Genomic DNA, 20,760 nt, shown 5'->3' on the forward strand with positions numbered 1-20,760 from the left:
AATAATCCAGGTCAGATGTCATGATTAGTACTTTGATTAATACAATTAGTTCTTTATAAAAATACCTATCCTTCATACATACGGGAAGGCCTGGGTTTCCTGGAAAGCCTGATACTCCTGGGGGACCCTGAAATTGAGAAAAACATAAGCTGAAATGACAAATCCACAAAACAGCAAGGACAAGCTGCAGCCCAAGTTGCATTGCCAGTGATAACAGTCAAAACCAAGTAGTATTTAAACCTCCTTTACAAAATCTTCAAAACCTCTCAGACATGTCACCTTAGTAATCAGTAACTGAAAGCAACTTTTTATATTTCTTTAACTTTCTAGGCAGTAGGAACTGGATCAGAGCCTTATGTACAGGTAAAAAGGAATGCAGAGGTGTTGTTTTCTCACAACCACTGTTCCCAAAATGAAATTTACTGTAAACATCTCTTCATAGCAGGAGAAGACGTTAACACACTGTAAAGATGTCCTCTTTCATACTCCTCATCAGCGTATCAATTTATCCTTATTATCAAAAAACCTACCAGGCTGAGATAGCGCTTTCTCCTTGAACAGCTTTTCAGTGCAATGCATCAGCAGTTTAAGTTGGCAAATCATTTTCATCCTATCATCTTACTTATTCATGCAGTGTTTCCTAATACAGGTATTATGAAGCAGAAAAGATGTATGGGAATCCTGTGCTTAGATAGTGTACTTGCCTCTTCCAAAACTCTGTAATTGTTATACAGGTTACTTGCACTGTAGCACACAAACACTTTTGCCAGAAGATGCCAGTTTATACTGACACTCAGGATACTCCAGGATATCACAAACATCACAGACTGAAATAAGGATTTCTTGAGCTAGCAGAATACCCTCCCTTTAACAGCTCAAAAACTGCAGTTGATTCAGTAAATTCTGTGTGCTGCAGCAACTGTAGGCAGATAGAGAACAAAACCGAGATGGTATTTTGAAAATCTGTAAACAAGAGGGTATAGCTGAAAATGTACACATCATTACTGGCCAAGTCATTTGAATCCTCTTTCATCATGACATTACGAGACAAGAAAATGCTCAGAATGAGCTTGGCACCTCACAAACCCCCAAGTCATGGCCCTGGCTAATATCATATGCTAAAATGAGTGCTATATAAGTGCCCCATTAAACAGGAACGACAACAGGAAGACCATAGAAATACTCAGAGCCTCTTCTAACAAAGTCAAGAGAACTTCGTTCCTGGCTTTAATTCGGCTCTGCATCTTGCACACACTTTTAACACGTATGTACTCATGAGTGTGTCAGCTGCTCTGCTTGAGTGCTGCAAGGAGGCTAGATGGCAAACATAAAGGAGAATTTTGCAAGAGGAAATAAGGTTGGTTCATCCCAAAGCTGGAAAAAAAGTCTTTCAGTATGTAAAAAAGGTATCAAAGGCATATTAAAATCAGTGCTGTTGATGCAGCAGTAAGTATCAGGCAAAAATGCAAATGGATAAAGATATTGGCTGCCCAATGCAAAACTTCAAAGGTAGAAGTGAGAATTTTGAAATTATTGTGCAGAACAAGGAGATGTCATTGATTAACTCAAAGAAGAGACTAATTCCCTCTTGTCTTTGAAGGTAGACATGGAGAGTTAACATATAAAACAACCCAAAGACATCAGAATTGCAAACAAGTAAGCTAGAACTCACTCTTGTTCCCTTTGTTCCTGGCAGTCCTGGTTCTCCAGTATCACCCTGCAAAGGAAATAGAAAGGTTTGTCTTTCTTTGGGACAACAATTTAGGGAAATCTGAATGTTTCAAATACGGAAGCTTAAGTTCATACCTTAAGCCCTGGTGGCCCAGGGGGACCTTCAGGTCCTTGCATTCCAGGAAACCCAATCACACCCTGTAGTCCTGGCAAGCCTCTTTCTCCCTGTGGAAGCAGAAAACTTATTAGTAACTATACAATACAAGTTGCTTCTTCAAGCCACTCACGTATCCCCTATTTCTGTGCTCAAGAAACCTGTTAGATGGTAAGAAGATACATGTAACAGCAAACAGTTCATGTTTGTACTTGAAAGAAGGATTATTATAAATAAAGAAATATTTCTGGTTCAATAATAGATTGGCAGGGGCTGAGCGTGACATAACAGAAAAGCACTCTTTGAATGCCAATGAAAGCTTTTTTTTGTCACTCTGGATAGCAGTATTCATAGCACACTTATACTCCTGGGATCAGGAAAGTCACTTTCCCTCTAATAAAACCTACCTGTATTCCTACAGAGATACAGCTAAATCCCAGTAAAACTCCAAATCAGCAATAAAATTCCTGAAAGCCACAAATATTACTGTTCAGTCACTACTGTATGAATGGCAAATACCATTCTTCTTATATACCATTCGCAACAGCAGATTTTGGAGACCAGGCTTGTCACTTAGACTTGAATTTCAGGGTGATTCAGAGACAGGATGCTCAGAGATACAGAATCTTCCCAAGAAGCTGAACACCCAGATTGTATGTGTCATCCTTTGGATTCTCCTTTAATGTTGCATGGGACATCTGCGTTTCCTGTGCTGTCCAGCTCCCTACAACTCCAAATGTATTTAAATCAGATAAATTTAGAGGCAGAAAATTCATCCACACTCTAGATCAATATCGCAGTTATAATATGTTCACTATATATGGACTCCCAGTGGAGGAACACTGTCTGAATAAAGGCTGCAAAATCTGCACACAGGGAGAGGGGGAAAAAAATACGCATGTCAACTCCTGGAAACAGCAAATCAAGCAAATCAAAAGCCACATGTTCCTCGTAGGAAGTAACCGGAGTTGTCCTTTAAAGGTGTGATGTGAAACGGGAAGAAACAATTTATATTGTCAAAAACTGTGGGAATATTGGATGAATAAAATGTTAGTGTGCAACTGCAAAAAGGAAAAGTTCTGTAAGTTTGGAAAACACACTAAAAAACATGGCATCTGTTTTAGAAACTCAAAACACAGCAATTTTGAAAGGACAGCAACAAAGTTCAAAACACACAAAAGGAAGCTATGCAAAGATTTAAGGATTTTCAGCAAAACAGTGAGAGATGAGATTGCTCTTTGTAACTAACAAACAATTTAGTATTTGACTTTATGATGGTGATTAACAAGACACTTTTCTCCTGTTTGCTCAGGACAAAGATTCCCAGAAATATGATGGCTACTTGGAGAGGTCAGCTGAGGATTGAGCACACACAAGAAGAACAACATCTGAGTCTTGGAGAGCTCATTTGTCAAGGAAGTATAACAGTCGTCTTGCAAAGAAAAAGTTATGACATGCAAGCAGAGGAAACTGAGTGATGACCGACAGACATGGTGCTAGTTACATTGTCGGAAGATGAGAGGAATTGGAAGATTTGTGGAGTTACTGGGTTGATGTTGGTTTTCAGTTCCTTGTCCAGGATTTCGTTAAAATGAAGAGACAAGGGAGAAGAGGTATTACTGATGGGTAAGAAGAGCAGGGCAAAGGGGGAAGGAGGGCAGAAAACCATAACTGAGATGATAAGAGCATGAGAAAGTGAATTCAAAATAACACTCGTTTACGAAAAATTCCTGCCAAAATAAATCTTCCTGCTGCTTTTTCTCTCCTTCCTACCACAAAAATAAACTTTTCAATAAAAAGGTACTTTCTGAGGTAAACAATCAGTTTTTCCTTTAAGTGCTGAAATGGCATGATCTCCTCTATTTACTACCCAGTATTCTTTGTCATGGTTTGAGAATAAGGTTTGCAAATCTGAAGCAGTGTGTTAGACCAGAAAACACAACAAAATGAAGCAAACATCAGAACAGCTGGAGAAATATGTTACTAGGTCAGCTGCAAGAGGTACAAAGTCCAAGTTCTAAAGTAACTAAAATCATTTTGAAACATATTTTAAAGAAGAATGTATCATGATCCAGGTCTCTGAATAAATGTGTTGAAGTAATTAACAATCTGAAAGATATCTGTAAAGTTAAACAAATTAGTCAGGTACATAAACCCATACTTTGGCTAGGCAATTGGCACTGCCAGCACAAAGCTATTTCTACAAAATCAGTTGTTATATCACTTCAGACCAGGATTTCACATTGAACCCTGGGCACTTGCTCTCATGACCTGCTGGGAGGGAGAAGACACTCAAGTACATACAACAGGGTCTTCCATTGCTGAAGGAAAGTACAACATGTGCAAATGAGAAGAAAACAAGATTACTTTGACAGAGAAATATGAGTCATGTGTAACATATGTGACTCAGATCAGTCATGTGTAACATGACTGATACTTTCTGCACTCAGAAGTTCTGTCCATCTGAGGACTTCACCACAGTCCAAACCACTGCACCCTGCAACACAGGGAAATAGTTTTTCCTCCAGTCTTAAGAAAAAATAAAACTGAGGTTTACGGATCAGATTTTCACTTAGTCTAAAGCTCCCTTAAGATTGTTCTGGCACTGTAAAAGGCCTTAACATGCCTGTAAATCACTCACTAAGGTAATGAATGTTTCAGCTTGCCAAGGAGGTTAACTAAAGGCTTAAAACAAATAAAAACTTGGGCTTCCAGGGCATCTATGGTCAATTCTCTCAAGACTGTCTTCAGTCTCCCAGGCTGCCCTGAGAGGTAAAACATAGCTGGAGGAGCAGAGTCGAGACTATAAACACGTCACTTCAAGGTAAGATACATTCAAGTTTCCCTAGAAACATTTTATTTTCCTGACTTGAACTGTTAGCCCAACAAGAAAAACAACTTGCTATTTGACAAGCTACGGGATGTTCCAAGGCCTGGAAAGTGTAGCTCTTGAGCATGTGGAGGGCTGTACCATCCCAAATACTGCAGACTCATGGTTTCTCATACTGGAACTGAGTTCATCTGTGATTTTCTAGAGGGAAGTAAGGAAACATAAAGGTAACTGCATGTGTGAGAGCTGTGTGATCCCTCCCTGCATGCAACCTGCCACCTTGGCTGCTTACTCATGGACTTACACACTGTGAACACCTCTCCCTCTACTCTCTCTTCCCATTTGACTTTACTCCAAAGTAAGTTCAGGATAAATAGCACAAAGTAAGTATTGAGTAGGAAGCTCAAACTTCTGCAGTTTCAGGGTACACAGTTAATCAGACTTAACTCCTCTATGCCATGGAAACTGAGAGAATTAGGACAAACTATTCCATCAAGACCCAATAACATACGTAGGGAAGTCTCCTGGGTTCCAGTCTCTTTCTTTAGTCCAGATATCAGTCTGCCTGTTTGTACAACAGCCTTAGAAAACTAGTGGTGCCAAAACTTGTAAGGAAAGAAGCAGTGCTAATGAACAAAGTCTTACTTCAATACTCCTGCTTGAGTTAGCACAAACTTCCACCGTAAGATATTTTTTGGCATCAGCAATACTACGCTAAATGACAGTAAAATTCCATCAGTCTCAGAGTATGTAAACTGAACAAGAGAGTAAAAAACTACCAGCTAGAAGATGTAAAGTCATGTGAATGCAGAGTGTCCTAATGTCACTGAGTAGATTAGACCCCAGAGATCACTGAGGTAGCAACATTTGTAGCACTGCTTTTCTACCAAAAGTGGCTTATTTGGAACTTCAGGCTCTGATGAACCTGTCACTTATTATGCTGTGCAATACAGACATAAGCACGTCCTGAAGATGTCTTGCATTGCATGGAAATACTTGAGCAGCATCCTTTCCTAGCTTGTCTTTCTGGTTTCTTTCTTCACTCAGTGTTCCAGCCAAACAGCCCAACAGCTAGTGTTTGTGCTACATTTATGCTGCACCCACACTACATAAATTGGCAAGCACTAGGTCACCACTGCCACCCCACTTATTTGTTGCTCAGCACTGAGATTTGTAGCTGTGATGCATGAAGAGCATGAGACTCTAACTGCAAGGGCTGTGTATTGTTCAAGTTCCAACATTCACAGCTGCAAAGTCTTGGCAAGTAACACTGAAAGAGCTTCTGCATCTTACAAATCAATTCATGAGACTCAAAAACTAAAACAGATGTAAGCAAGTCATCTGTACCTCTGCTGATTCAATGCAAACTGTCAGAAAGCACAAAGGAGAATTCATTACTCAGCTCACAAAAATTAATATTCTGACACTCAGCTGCTGAAAATGTGGAGGTGCTACGTAAAAAGATAGCAAGTGCTCAGTCACCATTGCGCTCATTTAATAAGCAAGACACCTGTGTTAATTCAGTTTTTGTGAAATGCCTTTGCACTAGGTAGTTAAAATTAAAATTGAATGGACTTATCAACAGATGGGAACCTGTTAAGAGCTTAACTGCATGGGCTGATATTTTCTCTAGCACCTACTCTTCTAAATAAGCCATTTAATGTTGTTTGACACATGGAACAATTGTGGATTGCTAAGCAAGAGAATCACATGAAGTAAGTAGTTTCAGAAGATTCAGCTGTAATATATCAAGTGCTGAGGGAGAGGAAATAATCACCACCCCATTATAAATTATTTCCTCTATTACTTTGTCTAGGCACTGCTGGACTGGGAGATTTTAGACTTGAGAGACTGGTAACATGGATATAAATCAACTGCTTCCAGAAGTGCAGGCTCACAAGGTGTCTAGGTCTGTAAAAATATGTTCTCACCCTCTCCAGAGACACAGGCACATGGTGAACAACAATGTGCGGATCTTCCCAAAGCCATTTGAACGATGCTTGATTCCTTAACATTTGCTTCTGCCAGTGATCACCCTGCAGCTGAGGCAGCAGGACAGATGTCTGCCCTTCAGCTGAAAAGGCATAAAACTCAGTCTTGTGGAAAGATGTCATAAGGCAGCTAAGCTGATTTACCCAGCAAAGGTGTCTTTCCTTCTCCTTCTTTTAAAGGGATGGTGCCACCTCATCCTTCTTTACACCAGCTGGTATGATTCCCTCAGGCTCCACCGCTCCAGTTCAGCTCACTACATTTACTCACTTTTCTTTAGCGAGTGAGCTTGCTCTGGCCTCTGTGAGCTGAGGAGCTCATCAGGTGGCCAGGCAGCTGCCAAAACCAGGGTGAGGAAGACACAGTAATGCAGGACACAGGGTGGAAAGGCAGTGAAAGCAGTTTCTCACACGAGCACAGTGGGGTTTGCTGGAGTTCATCCACCACAGCTCCTCAGCTGTGCCTTCGCTGCAAGGGAAACTCTTGGCCTTGCCAGAGGGTTGTCTTCTGCCCAGTGTTGCTGCTGACTCCAATATGTTACAAGCTCAGAATTCCTATCACAAACACATATGCTTTCCTGTTCCCAAAAGTTAACGTTCATTGAACTGAAATTCCATCAAGGATATGTTTGGCAAAGAAATGTAACAGTTTCAAGACAAAAACTGAGGATGCAGTTTCCAAATAGAGAGAAATAGTGCCTGACTACTAACAGGAAACCCTGCCATTCAAAACATTCATCACACCTTGATGCTTCAGTGTGACCTCGTAAAATCCACAGCAATGTACAACAGCCTTGAAATCTACTACATGGTTTCTACTCAGACTATCCCAAGCCACCTGAGAGGTAAATGCAGGCTCTGTATTTTTTCCTTCAGCTGATGTAACTTAAGTGAATCGGCTCCAAGGTGTTAGACTAGTAATTATACTACATGGTGGGAAACACTATTGTGCAAGCTAACACTCTCAAGTCACAGTGTTTCTCTCCACACTCTTTTAAACATGTGTTAGAGAATTGTAATTGGCTCAGTGCTACATTGGTGAAGACAAGAGAGATGAGGACTATCCAATTCTTTGTCAAAAGAGTCTTTTTAACCACCAGAGGGAGCACCGGCCCTGAATATATTTCAGGAATAAAATAAACATGTGCAATAAATATCATCTGTTTGTCCTCAGCTGCACTTACCATTTTCAGTATTTTATTGAATGTGTGAAGTAGATATCAGTCAAACAGAATTATTACTATATGCTCACAGGACATGTGTCCTCAAACGCACTGAGGATGTTTAACATTACAAAATTCCCACTGCACATTCTTCAGTAGAATCTATCTGTACTATAGCTATACAACTCTGGAGCCACACAAGTAACAAGTAATTAATTACAGAAACATAACGCCAAAGACATGCAAAGAATCTGTGTAGGAGCTCTGTAAAGATTTTGGCTCACCCAGAAGTTTTGAGGCTGAGTTCCTGATAGTATTTAGAATGGAAGAGAGGTCTAGGCGGGGAGGGGGGGGAGAGTCAGCAAAATCTGGATTCTTGCACTGCCAGGAAGCATCTGAAAGAGCTCACTCACATGGAAACATGAGTTCAGCATTTTTGGCAGGATCAACAGAAGGAGTGGCCATGAAAGTTTCACATCACCTGCACAGATCCACAGTCAGGCTGGCTGTGGGCTGGATGAGTCCTCTGCACAACTTCAAGCACTACCACGGCTGCTCTATGTTATACACAGACAACAAGACACCTCAACAGCTGCTGGGGAAGAGCACTCTCTACTCATGACCTCTCTTGCTTGTTCTGCCATCTCCTCCTCACTTTGCTCCCTCCCCAGTGACTTTCACCAATGGGACTCCTTCAGTCTCACAGTTAAACGAGCTCTCAGGCTGTATTTTGAGGGGGGAACACTGAAAAGCACCTACTTATGGTGCAAAAGCCAGTGCCATACAGGTTCATATACAAAGGGGCAGAGGCTGCACCCTGACCACCAAATGATAGCACCTCACTCATCTCTGGTTTTTCATTCCCTGACAGAATTCTCTTCCTACTATGAAAGTACCCTTTCCCAAGCATCATGAATTTACAACACTGGGGAACCTGTGGAGCTTGATATAAGAGGAGCCCAAACCTCCAGTAGTGGGGGTACAAACCTCCACTATCAGTATAAGCATTTAGTTAGAAGGCTATTCAAGTTTAAGGTTCAAGGACTGAGCCTGGGCTTCTGCCTCCTAAATACAAAAGAATGCTTAGACCGAAAGCATATTTCTGTGGCACCTCATGGCTGCACAGAACATTCCTCAGGAAGCTGCTAAGTGCTTCCCAGGAGTATAAAAATAGAAATAACAATCTTTGATTATCCTTTTCCCTACATATCAGTATCTATGTGCTTATTTGGTGTTCGAGTGGGTGGATATATAGTGTGTCTAAAAGACATTAAGAAGCTGAATAAGATGTAAAATAAGCTGAGTGAAGTAAAATTAACATTCAAAAGCCAATCACGGCTACCAGCACAGCCTCCATTTAACTGATGTCAAGCAAATGGTTGCCTATCAGCATTGTACAATTTCAGTTAAACCAGCTGTAAATAACAGCCCCTCCCTACATAATTTAACAAGTCTTCTTCATGTAATTCCTCTTCTTGCTCACCCCATAGTTATTTCTCAATTTCTAAATGTGGGCATCAGTTTTTTCAATGCAGCTGCCCAAATTTCACTTTTTCAGACTTCCTGAGCCATGTACACTCTTACCTTAGGCTCTCAATATTTCCTTACATTCATGTGTCTTTGGTTGATATATGTTTTGTGTGATATTACCCTGCAGTGCAGATAAATGTTAGAGATCCATAAGTAGCTAGGATGCTCGGGGGAACGTATTTGTTCATAGCATCATTGCAGGGTTGGTATATGAAGGACAGGAATGCAAAACCAGAGAAAAGTCAATAGACAGCAAGTAAACTTAATTTTCAACTGTGGAAGTCTGCCCGCTCAAAGCTTGGTAGTTTAACACCAAAGTATGTGGTTAATTGTCTTTATTTTAATTTTTTCCTGATTTTTGGAAAAAAAAAAAAAAAAACAACAGAACAACACAGAGCTCATGATATGTCAGGAAGAAGTCACACAAATCTTTTTATAAAAGTACATATGAGGTTCTCCAATTTTATTTCTTTATTTTAGTTTTTTATCTTTTATCAGACATGGGTCAAGGAGTCTCTTCCCTTCAGTTAGAAGAACCTCAAAGAATCATGAGGGAAGAGGACATTTGAAGGACAAATGTGTTTGCACTGTTAAAAAAAAAAAAAAAAGGAAATTCTATCACCTGGAGGCAGGTTGAATCAAAAGGGTGCTATATTTCCCACCCCTTCTAATCATCTGTTGAACACATTAGGTCTGAGTAACTCTTCCTTTGTTTTATTGCACATTGTATTAAATCACTTCCAGGGTTGAAGGTCCAATAATATAAGGGGTAAAAATGCTCCACACCCTTCCTTCTTCGTTAATGAAAATTATTTAGCATTTGTTTGCATTTGGCATTGTTTAAAGGCTCACATATAAAGATGAAACAGCAGAAAAAAAAAAAGGATCTCGAACTTTTCAGGGGTTTTTAATTTATTTTTGTTCAGATCCTAGACCTGGAATGAAATGTGACGTTACATGCAAGTTTTATTCTCTTGCCAAAGGTTTGCCATGGACATATTTACAGAAAATAATCTCTTCCATAAATAGTAAAAACATGGGCAGCTGGACCTAGACAGTACGGACTTCAATAAAGTTCTCATAATGAAGTAGCTCATATCTTAGAGGGTACATGACAGACAGTACTATTTGAGACAGTGCTAGTCTAGATGCTTTTTTGGGTTAGGTTGGAAATGGCATTTCTGAAGTTTTAAACATTTTGAAAGTTACATAGGAGTAAAATACATTTCCACAAAAGTTAGAGGAAATATTCTGGCTTCTGACTTTTAATCATGTAAATACCACAAGGCAGATAACATTGTGCCTCAAAAGTGTAAATTACCACTTCTTTACTTCAATCTCTAATGCCTCTTGTCTCAACCAGATCCATTGTAAAACAGACACTACAATATATATTTTTGCAGTACCTCTAGGGTTGCTCAGCCTAAATCGTTAAAATTAACAAAGATGCAATAATCATTAATAATAATGAAAACAAGTATCTTCCTTATTTTGACATTGTACAGGATATCAGTATCGTTGTCAGGGAATGCCAACCAGAATTTGGTCTGTTGCTTAGCTGGTGGCTTTAAGGTTTTCTTTCTGGCCAAAAAAAAAAAAAAAAAAAAAGAAAGTAAAGAAAAAAAGGACAAGGTCAGGTGAAAGGGGCTTGTCAGCTTGTCAGAATAAAGAATAAATTAAATCCGTGATGTATGACTGCCACCCAGAGGACCCTGAGGGGAAGTGACACAGCCAGGGTCATAGGACACTGCCAGCCCCATGGCACAGCCCTTCCCTCGGGCCCCAATCTCCCCTGCTCTTCCGGAAAGCTGATGGAGCCCAGTGAGAGGCAGGGGGCAAAGGCAGTTTTGCTATATAAAACTTATACTCTAGAGTTGCACTTTCATAAACACTCTCTTTTCCATTGTTTTGCTGAGGGAAACTGTCACTCAGTTCTCTTGCCTTGGCACTGATATAAATTCATTGCATTTAATACCCAGAACTTCCTGAAGAGATCCCTTTGGAGGAGTTTCATGAGGCTGAATGTGTCCTAACTGGATTTCCAGCTTCTCTCTCCACACTTTCAGACAGAAATGAAGTTTGAGTTGAGGTTTTGCAGTCACATCCTTAACTCACAAATCCTGTTAAAAATGCTGCATACAGATGGAGGCAGCACTGGCTTCTCTGTTCACTGCTCCACTATGCAAGCCTTTGATATTCCTCCCTTTCTCTCACCTATCTCCTGACACTGGAGCCAGAGGGCATTTTAGACTGCCCCTCTATACTAGAGTCTCTCCCCTCCATCACCATCATTTAAACCCATTTGTTTTACAGTTCTGCATCACCTTTCACTCTTTCCTTGGCAGATGAGCAAACCTACCAAACTCCCTCAAGGCTTTTAGTATTCTGCTAACTAGTCATGAAACACTTTTGTTGCAGCTGTTTACAGTCAGTGAGAAAAGAGTGAGAGGACATCCCATTTGATGTTGGTGACTGTGCTTGCTCACTCACTCAAGTCAGTACACTGTGCACACTGACCTTTGACACAAGCCTTGGTGAGAATTATTTTTGTTGGCATATCAATACATTTAAAATGTTCCAGCTGAACTTCAGTGGAGGCTGTCACATGCTTTCTTTAAGAGCTACAAAGTTTATGGGTAGGTTTTGCCATTCTAGTCACTCTTAAATATTCTAAGGGAGAGAAACACGATTTTCAAGGCAGAAGTCTAAGTTTCTTTTCCCTTGGTGGTACCTTAATTTTGCTTTATTTCTGTTGTTATAGACTGTATAGGAGAGCATTTTATCTATCACTGTTGTTATAGACTGTAGAGGAGAGCATTTTATCTATCACTGAAAACTAATATTTTTTTTCATAATGTAATTCAATTTTCTTTGGTGTGTTATCTATAATTCAATTAACTTACTGTTTTGTAGCCCCTTTACAGGTGTTGTACTTACCTTAACGGTAATCACTATGTAGTTGGTAGATACTGAAAGTGTGACTGCTTGCACGGACATAATTTTAAATTTGGGAAGATTCCAACCTATGCATGGGTATTGCACAGGCACTGGGTGGCTCCAATTCCCGAGCATGAAGATTTCAGAGAAGTAGAGATCTTATACATGTCTTTTCTTATCTTACTGTGATCTCTCATTTGGGAAACTTTACTGACTTCACTGGAGGCTCACATACTTCAGATCAAACTAAGGTCCTCTAATTCTTTGAGAAACCATAATGAAAACATACACTAACAGCAGTTGTATAAATGTCAAATCAAGCCATGTGAGCTTGTTTTATTCCATGAAGAAATGTCTGAGCTCATTACGCCAACACCTTTGCAAGCAAAGATATGCATCTAGCAAGAGCTGCTTAAAAGTCACATCATGCCAACTGAAATACTGCTTTGTGAAAACCTTCAAAAGTCAGCTCTAAAAACCAAATATGAGTATGCCCCATCACACAGTACTACTGGGATATCTGCTTTTATAGCCCTCTTTCCCTAAGGAAAAACTTATCAGTGTAATCCACTAGTTTGTGTTAATCAAAGATACCCACTGTACTTTAGTACAAAAAATATCACAGAAAATTTTGCCAGAGATAAATGGGACAAATGGTTCCTATGACTATTCTGAACTAAGAAAAGCTGATGGTTTCAGATGACACTTAGCAGCATAGTCTGACAGTTGGGAAACAGTAGAACTCAATATTATTTAGTCATTTGACATTTTGTTCTTTTCAAGAATAGCAGCTCTCTTTATGAAACATGGGTGTTCTTTTTCCCTGATTTGAATTAAAAGGATCGTTTTTCTCTGAGTGAAGGATAAATCAATAAAAATATACTACTGTCACTGCAGAATTGACAAAAACATTGTGACAACATCCTGATTTTCAAAAATATTTATGAATCACAAGTTTCCCTGTAGAACATCAGATCTGCAGCTGATCAATATCTTTGCTTATTTTATTACTGTCTTCTGATTCTGCCCTTTCAGGAATGGTTAGATGACTTCTATTAGCCATTAGCCATAAGTTAGATGACTTATCTATTAGCCATTTCCATAGATGATTTAATGTTATCTATTACCCCTTTCAGGACTGCAAACCCATTCTTATCTCCTACATTGCCTGTCACCTCTCTTGCCAATGTTATGGCTGTCTCCAGGGTATATTATTTAGTTGTAGCTTCCTTATTGTCCTCAGCTCATACTCTTTACAACTCAGGCATAAACAGGTGCTGTACACAAAGTAAGTTCCAACAGCAGCCACTTAAATAGAAACACTGAGCTGTATTTACTAAAACCAAGTAGAGTCGATGAAAAGCATTAACAAAAAAATTTTGATTTAAAAAAAAGTCTAATAAAAGTTGACTATGAAAACCATAGATCTGGTGATTATTGATTTGCTCCACTAAAGTAACTGATTTGTTGCCCTCTGCTATATCTTCAAGAAAACTCAGAAGTACTTAATAGTGATCTTCCCACTGACTGCCGGGGTTCTCTCCAACAAGAGGTTTTATATTGTGTTAAATCATCAATATTACAAATATTTTTGCTCTACCTTTTGATACCTAAAATGACAGGAAGACTCTCAAAGGTCCTCCCAATCTGGTAAACCTTAAAAAAAAGTAGACACAGTCCACTGCAACAGTCAACTTTTCATTACACAGCAGAAGCACAATCCCCTGCAGACAACAAAACGATGAGTGATTTTTAAGACTATAGAAGTGTGCAGGAGAGAAAATACTGGTCACTGGTCCTGTTGACAGGGAACTCCAGAGATGTCCCACTGACTGTCAGTCTAAATCAGAGCTACCTGGCTTCCAGACCCAAAATACCTCAAGCAAAGCCAGTTTGTGTACTTGTGTGGCATGGTCAATCCATTTAGGCATGATGCACTCATCAGGGAAATGGAGAAGTAATTTTTATGTACATATAATACAGTCTCAGAATTAGGCAAGCAAAAATAAGCCAAGATAAAATTACTTGCTCAAGTATTTTACCTCTCAAACAAACAAACAAACAAAAGGTCAAAAACAGCAGTTTCATTTAGAGCTAATTCTATTCTTCTTTTCTATTTTCTTTCAGAGTATCCTAGCAATGATTTTTTTTAATTTGCAATATTTCATGCTCAATTATGAAAGCATGTTTGATATTCTTATGACTTCAACTTTCAATGGGTAATGCTGAGACAGTGAAATCATCATAAAATATTTATACTAAAGAATGATGATTTACACTTCAATGCGTTCTAACTGATAAGTCTGAGAAGATTAATCATTCTGTATTACTTACAGCAAGGTTCCATTTATACATGTTTCTGACACAGAGTAAAAGGAGTGCAAATGGTCATGAATGAGAGAATGAACATTCTTGGAAAAAGTCAGTTCATGGAGAATTTCACTCATCTCTGTATAGTCTTTGTTCTAAATGGTAATTAAACGCTTAAGATGCTTTTTCTACACACGCTAATGGCTAGGCACCTCTTATCTCCACAGCTGCCTGAAATTGTTCTCAAAACCTAGGTAGGCATAAAAGAGAAAACACAGCTTCAGTCTACTTCAGAGTAGCTCAATAAAATGTAGGCAAGCATTCAAAACTCTAATCAGTTTAAACAGATCTCACACTGCAGCAAGGCTCAAGAGAACAGTCAAGTTATTATGCAGAAAACCAAATAAAAAGCATAAGAGGCAACAAATGAAGATGTTTTAGGCTAATCTAATAGAAAACAGTAAGGTATTATTTATTAGTTTAGCAATATTATGCTTTTCTAAAATTTCTGCACCTTCTGTTCGGCAATTATGTGATACTTGACATTATATAGCTTAAAACAACAGCCTGATGTTTAGTGTAATAATAAAGGCTTTATGGGATAAGGGCCATCTGTTGCAATTATGCTCACTTTCTGAAATTTTCTGAAAGGGATGAAAACCCTTAGACTTTGTCCATTATATGCCTTTGATAAAGTATGAGTCATGTTAAAGGAGTTTACCATAGAGATGCAATTTTCATGGAAACAGACTGATGAGAGAATATATTAAATGTACTCTAAATATGGCCATCATATTGATGAAAATATTTTCAAATGAGAGAAAAAATATGCCAACGTAATTTACTCTTCCACGTCTGAAATGCTGTTGGGTAATATTTCTTGGGCACTTTACAGCTTTTAAGTCAAAGACCATTTTCAGCGATTTTTCTGGTGAGATCATTAATATGATTATTTGGCCAAATGAATTTTAATGAAACCCCACCAAACTATAGGGTCTGGAACTTCTTCCCACACTACGGTAGGAAATATCTCTCCAGATGTTAATAATTAAGGCATTAAAGGGTAAACTCAGCACCCACTTCCGCAGCTCCCGAAGCTCCCATGGCAGTAAATTGGTGTGGGTGGGTTGCTGAAGAGTGTGGGTGGATTGGAAAAGGCCTTTCAGTGTCTGTGCACTTTTGCACGACATGGAAACCAGATCAAAAGGGTTTCCAGTGTAGGCAACATGTTGGCTGTGGATGGTGCAGGGCAGAGTGGATACGTGCTTCCCACACAAGTGGCTACGTGAGAAATGGAGAGCAGATGTTCTCTAATGTGGTCTCCTGGGGTACCACAAGAGCTGGGTTTGGCAGCCTTCTCCTAGTCTGGATCTTGGTGAGGGTCAGTCTCTCTAATCTGTCCTCTGAATAAGCAACATTCACATAGATTTCAGAGGTAACAGGTACTGTTACTGATGTGTGTGTTAATGGGAACCATGTTTAGCAGAGACATGTTTCAAATCCAAACAGAATGGTTGGAAAGACCAATTCTAGAAATATTACAGAGGCAAGCAGGAGGGATGCTCTTCTTACTTTCCCTCACCAGCTTCTGTCTTCAGGCCTGGAACCTGGTGGCAGGTTGTCCTTATTCTAGACAGGCATTAAATGTGAAGAATCGGGATGAAAAACTACTCTAAGCTGAAACAAGGGCGGTGGGAAGATGTTTTTAACTAAAAGATTTTCTCTTCAAAATCCTGAGTACACATTTGAAAGCCTCAAGGTGTTAACATAATGAGCAAGCATTGATCTGAATCAAGTTCCATGTTAAATGCATCCCAAAATACCTTAAAATGCCTTTCTTGACTACTGTTTTATAGGTGTAACTATTCATTCACCTGTCTTGATGTCTCTAATGTCAACAACTCCATTTCCTACACAGTCTAAAATGATGTAAATACTTCACTGCATTCCTGCTTAAAGTCAAGGAAGTTTGCGATGGAACCCATTAGGAAGAGTAGAGAGTACACTGACATGCTGGACAAGTTTGCATGGGATTTGGAATTTAGTATGATTTCTGTTCCTATGGATATTTTTATCTCTTCTGCATTTTTAAATAGTCTACATTAATGTGAGGTAGTTTGAAATTCTGGCATATCAGACAAGCATCTATTTCTTTTAAAAGAGAACATTTTAAGACTCTGGACTATGGAAATGAAAAATGCCAGCAAGAACTCTAGCAAAGAGACAGAATTGCAGCTGGAAATAAATGAAGCATAAGGTTTAATGCTATTTATTTCCCCAAGCTATCACTTTTTAAAATGATCTTGTTACAAGATGCTGGCATACTCTATGAACTGAAAACTAACGTCTTTCAACAAGAGAGTTATAACATGTCTCTTTCATTCTACAATGACTCATTTGTACTTGTTACTGAAAAATAAGATCAAGATATCAAGGAATAAATTCAGAGTTTTGAAGCTTTCCCAAGTCTTTCTTGTATTTGTTTTTAATATATAGTTGACTTCTATTAAACAGATATTAGGTTATTAAAAAAAAGGAGACTCCATCTAAAAGATGTTTTGAACGTCAACACTTTTCATCTGTGTCACAAATTAATCTATGTTCTGTTACAAAGAAAATGATCTTGCTTGGGTCTCCAATTAAGCAATTTACATTCCTAGTTCTGGAAAACACCAAAGAAAAGCCACCAACAAACATTTTTAAACCTCTCATCCATAAACATGCAGCTATTGCATCTGAGACAATGTAGAACACCAGCTGCCTATTTATTTCAAAGAACAAAACAACCCTCCAGAACAAAAAACAAACAAAACCCCCACCTTTTCTAAGCATTCCTTTGGTGACCTAAACAACTTACCTCAAAAATGTACCCACAGCAATCACAGGATGACAAAACTTTGGTTTACACTCATTTATAATGGTAGATACACAGCACATGTGCATGCACAACAGAACACACTGTAGATTAAAATCTCTACAACAAAATTGGAAGAGATAAGGAGAGTGATTGAATGTCTGCAATATTTACAAAAGTAGGTAATTTAGAGGGGGAATTCACAGAATGCTTAAATACACTATAATTTTTTTTCACTGTTACTGCTTTAAAAGAAGACTTTGAAGAGCCTTTTCTGTTTCATATACAAAAAGTTTGGATAACTGAATGGGAACTTTAAAACTCATTTGCAAGATTCTGTCAAAAAGTTTTAAATACTGGTTTTTTTCTTGACCTTTTTTTTCCTTGACCTGCAACACTCTTCTGTATTTAATTTTATTATTAATCTCCTTCTTCCTATTACAAGTCATTGCCTCCCAGGGCTAACCCTGGTCAGGCTATGTTGATTATGATGCATCACAGTCTTCCTGGAGAGCAATCATCTGTCCCCACTCTTGTTTCAACTTAGTTTTTCATCCTGATTTTTTATATTTAATGCCTGTCTAGAAGAAGGACAGCCTGCCACCAGGTCCCAGCACAGCATGCTGAGAGGAGCATTTCTGAACTGAGCTGCTTGCCTCAATTCCAGAGGCACTCAGGATGTCAAGCCTGTTACCAGCTGAAAAGAGTGGAGATGAGGCTTAGGAAAGGTGAGAGTGATGGGTTAGCATCCCACTCGATGGGGGAGGAGGGAAGGCATAGCCAAGCACTGGGCTAGGGGCTTCAACCTGCAGTGAAGGCAATTGACTGCTTCCCACCCCTGGCCCCTCCTGCTCTCTGCAGACATCAAGCTGCCTGCTTTTCGGGAACCCCACTGAAGAGCACGTGGCCTGGCCTTGGCAACACTGCCTGGAGTGCAAGTCTTCACCAAAAGCAATGGTTCACCTGACTCCAGGTAGGTTACACACCCTGTGGTTGAAATAAGCAAGAAAAACGGAGACAGCTCACTTACCTTTTGCCCTTTTACTCCACTGCAGTCACATTTTCCACAACCGGAACAACCCTGAAAGTAAAAGAAAAATTGAGAATTAAACGTCTGAACTGGGTGACAGGCAGAAGATATTGCAACGAGCCAGGGATGTCAGCAGTACCACGCTGACTGCAAGGTTGGTCAGCATGGGGAATGTTTGCTTATGCACATATGGTAACATGAGAGAAGTCAGGTTAACTGATGCACAAGTAAAATCCAACAGCTGCTTTGTGCTACCAAAGTACTTCTGTGCACTTAAGTGCATGTAGACTACTCCCTACTTTTCCCCCTCATAGTCATGAAGCAACTAGTAAGCAACTCAGCAGTCTATTGCTTTTACTGTTATCATGCCCCTCAGAAACAAAGAGGAAAAAAAGCAAAATGTTTGTATCAGTGAATATTCCACCAGTGCACACGAGATCCTTCAACAGCCCTTTTAAGCCATTATTCGCAAGCAGTCAAGGATGGCACCTCCCCAGAGCCATATCTCAGCACAGATGCTGGGCACCTGTCCCTTTACACCTGGGGGCTCCACAGCCTACTATGATCTCAGTACTTCTGGGCAACAAAGAGAAAATATACCTAATCCATTTTGAATTTGGAAAGCCCCCCATAAGATCAGTAAGTATTCCTCCAGAAAGTTAAATAATACAATAACATTTTTACTTGGTAAATACCTTTTATTTTAAAGTAAAGCATTAAAGAGAAATGGGGTTTAATACTGGAAATAAAATTATTAAAGGCTTATATATATTAATGCATATATCAATAAATTATTGGTATTATTAAAGTATCAGCTCCTGAAAAATTTGTTGCTTTTATTGACATCCTTTTTTTTGTATATGTAGATCCACTAAATTTGTTTTTTGAAGTCAAACTTTCTCTATATCAACATAAAGAAAATATAATAACAATTTTTTCTTACATTATTATAGCATTTTACCATATTATATTATAAATTCACAGAAAGACAAGAATTAACACTGATTAGAATGAATATTTATCATACAATGCAAAAAGAGAATTGGATCTGAAAACAACATCAACACATGCTGCAGTGCAGGTTCAGTAAGGATCAGGAGGGAAAAGTGCCACCCACAGAATAATCGGCTACTCCTTGCAGTACGTGGTTATGCCTGGAAAAACATTGGGTCTCCCATTACAAGAAGTGACCCGGTGTGACCCTTCTTAGTTTTTCAGACCTGATGAGATCACAGCTGGAGGACGCATGCTTGCAGCTCATACTTCCTCCTCCAGCATCATGCAGAATGTTATCAGTTTTATCAACACATCCCCTATATTCAGAAGAAGTCTGTTTTAATTGCATCTGGGAATGTAATTAAAATACATCACTGACTCATTGTAAACATCTGTTTTGAAGTTAATTCCCGCATATTTCCTTCAGCCTGTTATTTAACATGCACTGTTTTAGGAAAAAAGTAGTTGTTATTTAAGTAGGGTTTTGTTCTTAAATTTAGCATGGCCAGAAGAATGGGCTTGTGTTTTTGAGTCTCTTTTTATCCTCACAAAAATGACTGCATTATATTCAATTTTTCCTCTTTCTTAAGGTTAAGATTAGAATAACCACGGGTGAGGAAGGTAAGAAGGAGCAAGTGCTGCAGTCTGATGTGCCAGAACAGGACACCTCCTCTACAAAACGCTGCCTTTATTTTACAATAGCATCATCTCTTACTATCACTGACTGAAACATTTGCAGATGGATGGGAGGTTGGCCAACGATGACAGTCACTACTGGATAGCATTATCCTCAACTACTAAAATGTATTTAGAATCTGAGGGATGTGATAACATTCTGCCTATACTAGGAAGAAGTATGAGATTTTTCCTCCTGGTCCTCTGGGAAGATGAGAGGGCCAGACTGGAAAAAGCTTATGGATCAAAGGTCAATTTGAGGAGGTCAAAAGGGCACTTAAGTAATGAGACACTAGGAGAGAGGAAGATGGTTAAAGCAAGTACAGGAATCATCACAAGGCAATTAAACTGAAACCATGCAAATTATTGCTTATTCCTAAACTTTTATGGTTTTAAATCAGTCTCATGGCATGAACAATCCAGTTAATAATTTCTCACTACACATGACTAGAGATAATGAGACAAATATCTCCCAGACATCATCTGCAAAACAATACCTTCCCCAGAAACTGCATGGAGCTTGAAACAATCACTGCTATCCTCCAAGTGCAAAAACAGACATGGAACAGTGTTGGGCAATAATCTGCTGGGGGGGGAGTGGTGGATGAAAAGGCAGGTTCTT

At 39.1% G+C, this 20,760-nt stretch overlaps 1 protein-coding gene and 1 long non-coding RNA gene across 2 annotated transcripts in view; one reads left to right on the top strand and one right to left on the bottom strand.

The window, feature by feature from the left end:
• The window catches only part of COL4A1 (collagen type IV alpha 1 chain), a 127,511-nt gene that overhangs the window by 57,888 nt on the left and 48,863 nt on the right, over positions 1-20,760 (bottom strand). The window contains exons 2-5 of the mRNA XM_032680323.1: positions 18,468-18,518; positions 1,807-1,896; positions 1,673-1,717; positions 83-127 (exon numbers count right to left, since the gene is read on the bottom strand). Of these exons, the coding sequence (XP_032536214.1) occupies positions 83-127; positions 1,673-1,717; positions 1,807-1,896; positions 18,468-18,518 (231 nt within the window). The remainder of the gene's footprint in view (positions 1-82; positions 128-1,672; positions 1,718-1,806; positions 1,897-18,467; positions 18,519-20,760) is intronic.
• Positions 4,550-19,103, top strand: LOC116783070. The gene is made up of 4 exons (XR_004355454.1): positions 4,550-4,649; positions 18,299-18,410; positions 18,493-18,621; positions 18,844-19,103. It is a non-coding gene; the product is annotated as an uncharacterized LOC116783070 (long non-coding RNA).

Source organism: Chiroxiphia lanceolata, chromosome 2, assembly GCF_009829145.1.
Source record: "Chiroxiphia lanceolata isolate bChiLan1 chromosome 2, bChiLan1.pri, whole genome shotgun sequence".
Classification (NCBI taxonomy): domain Eukaryota; kingdom Metazoa; phylum Chordata; class Aves; order Passeriformes; family Pipridae; genus Chiroxiphia; species Chiroxiphia lanceolata.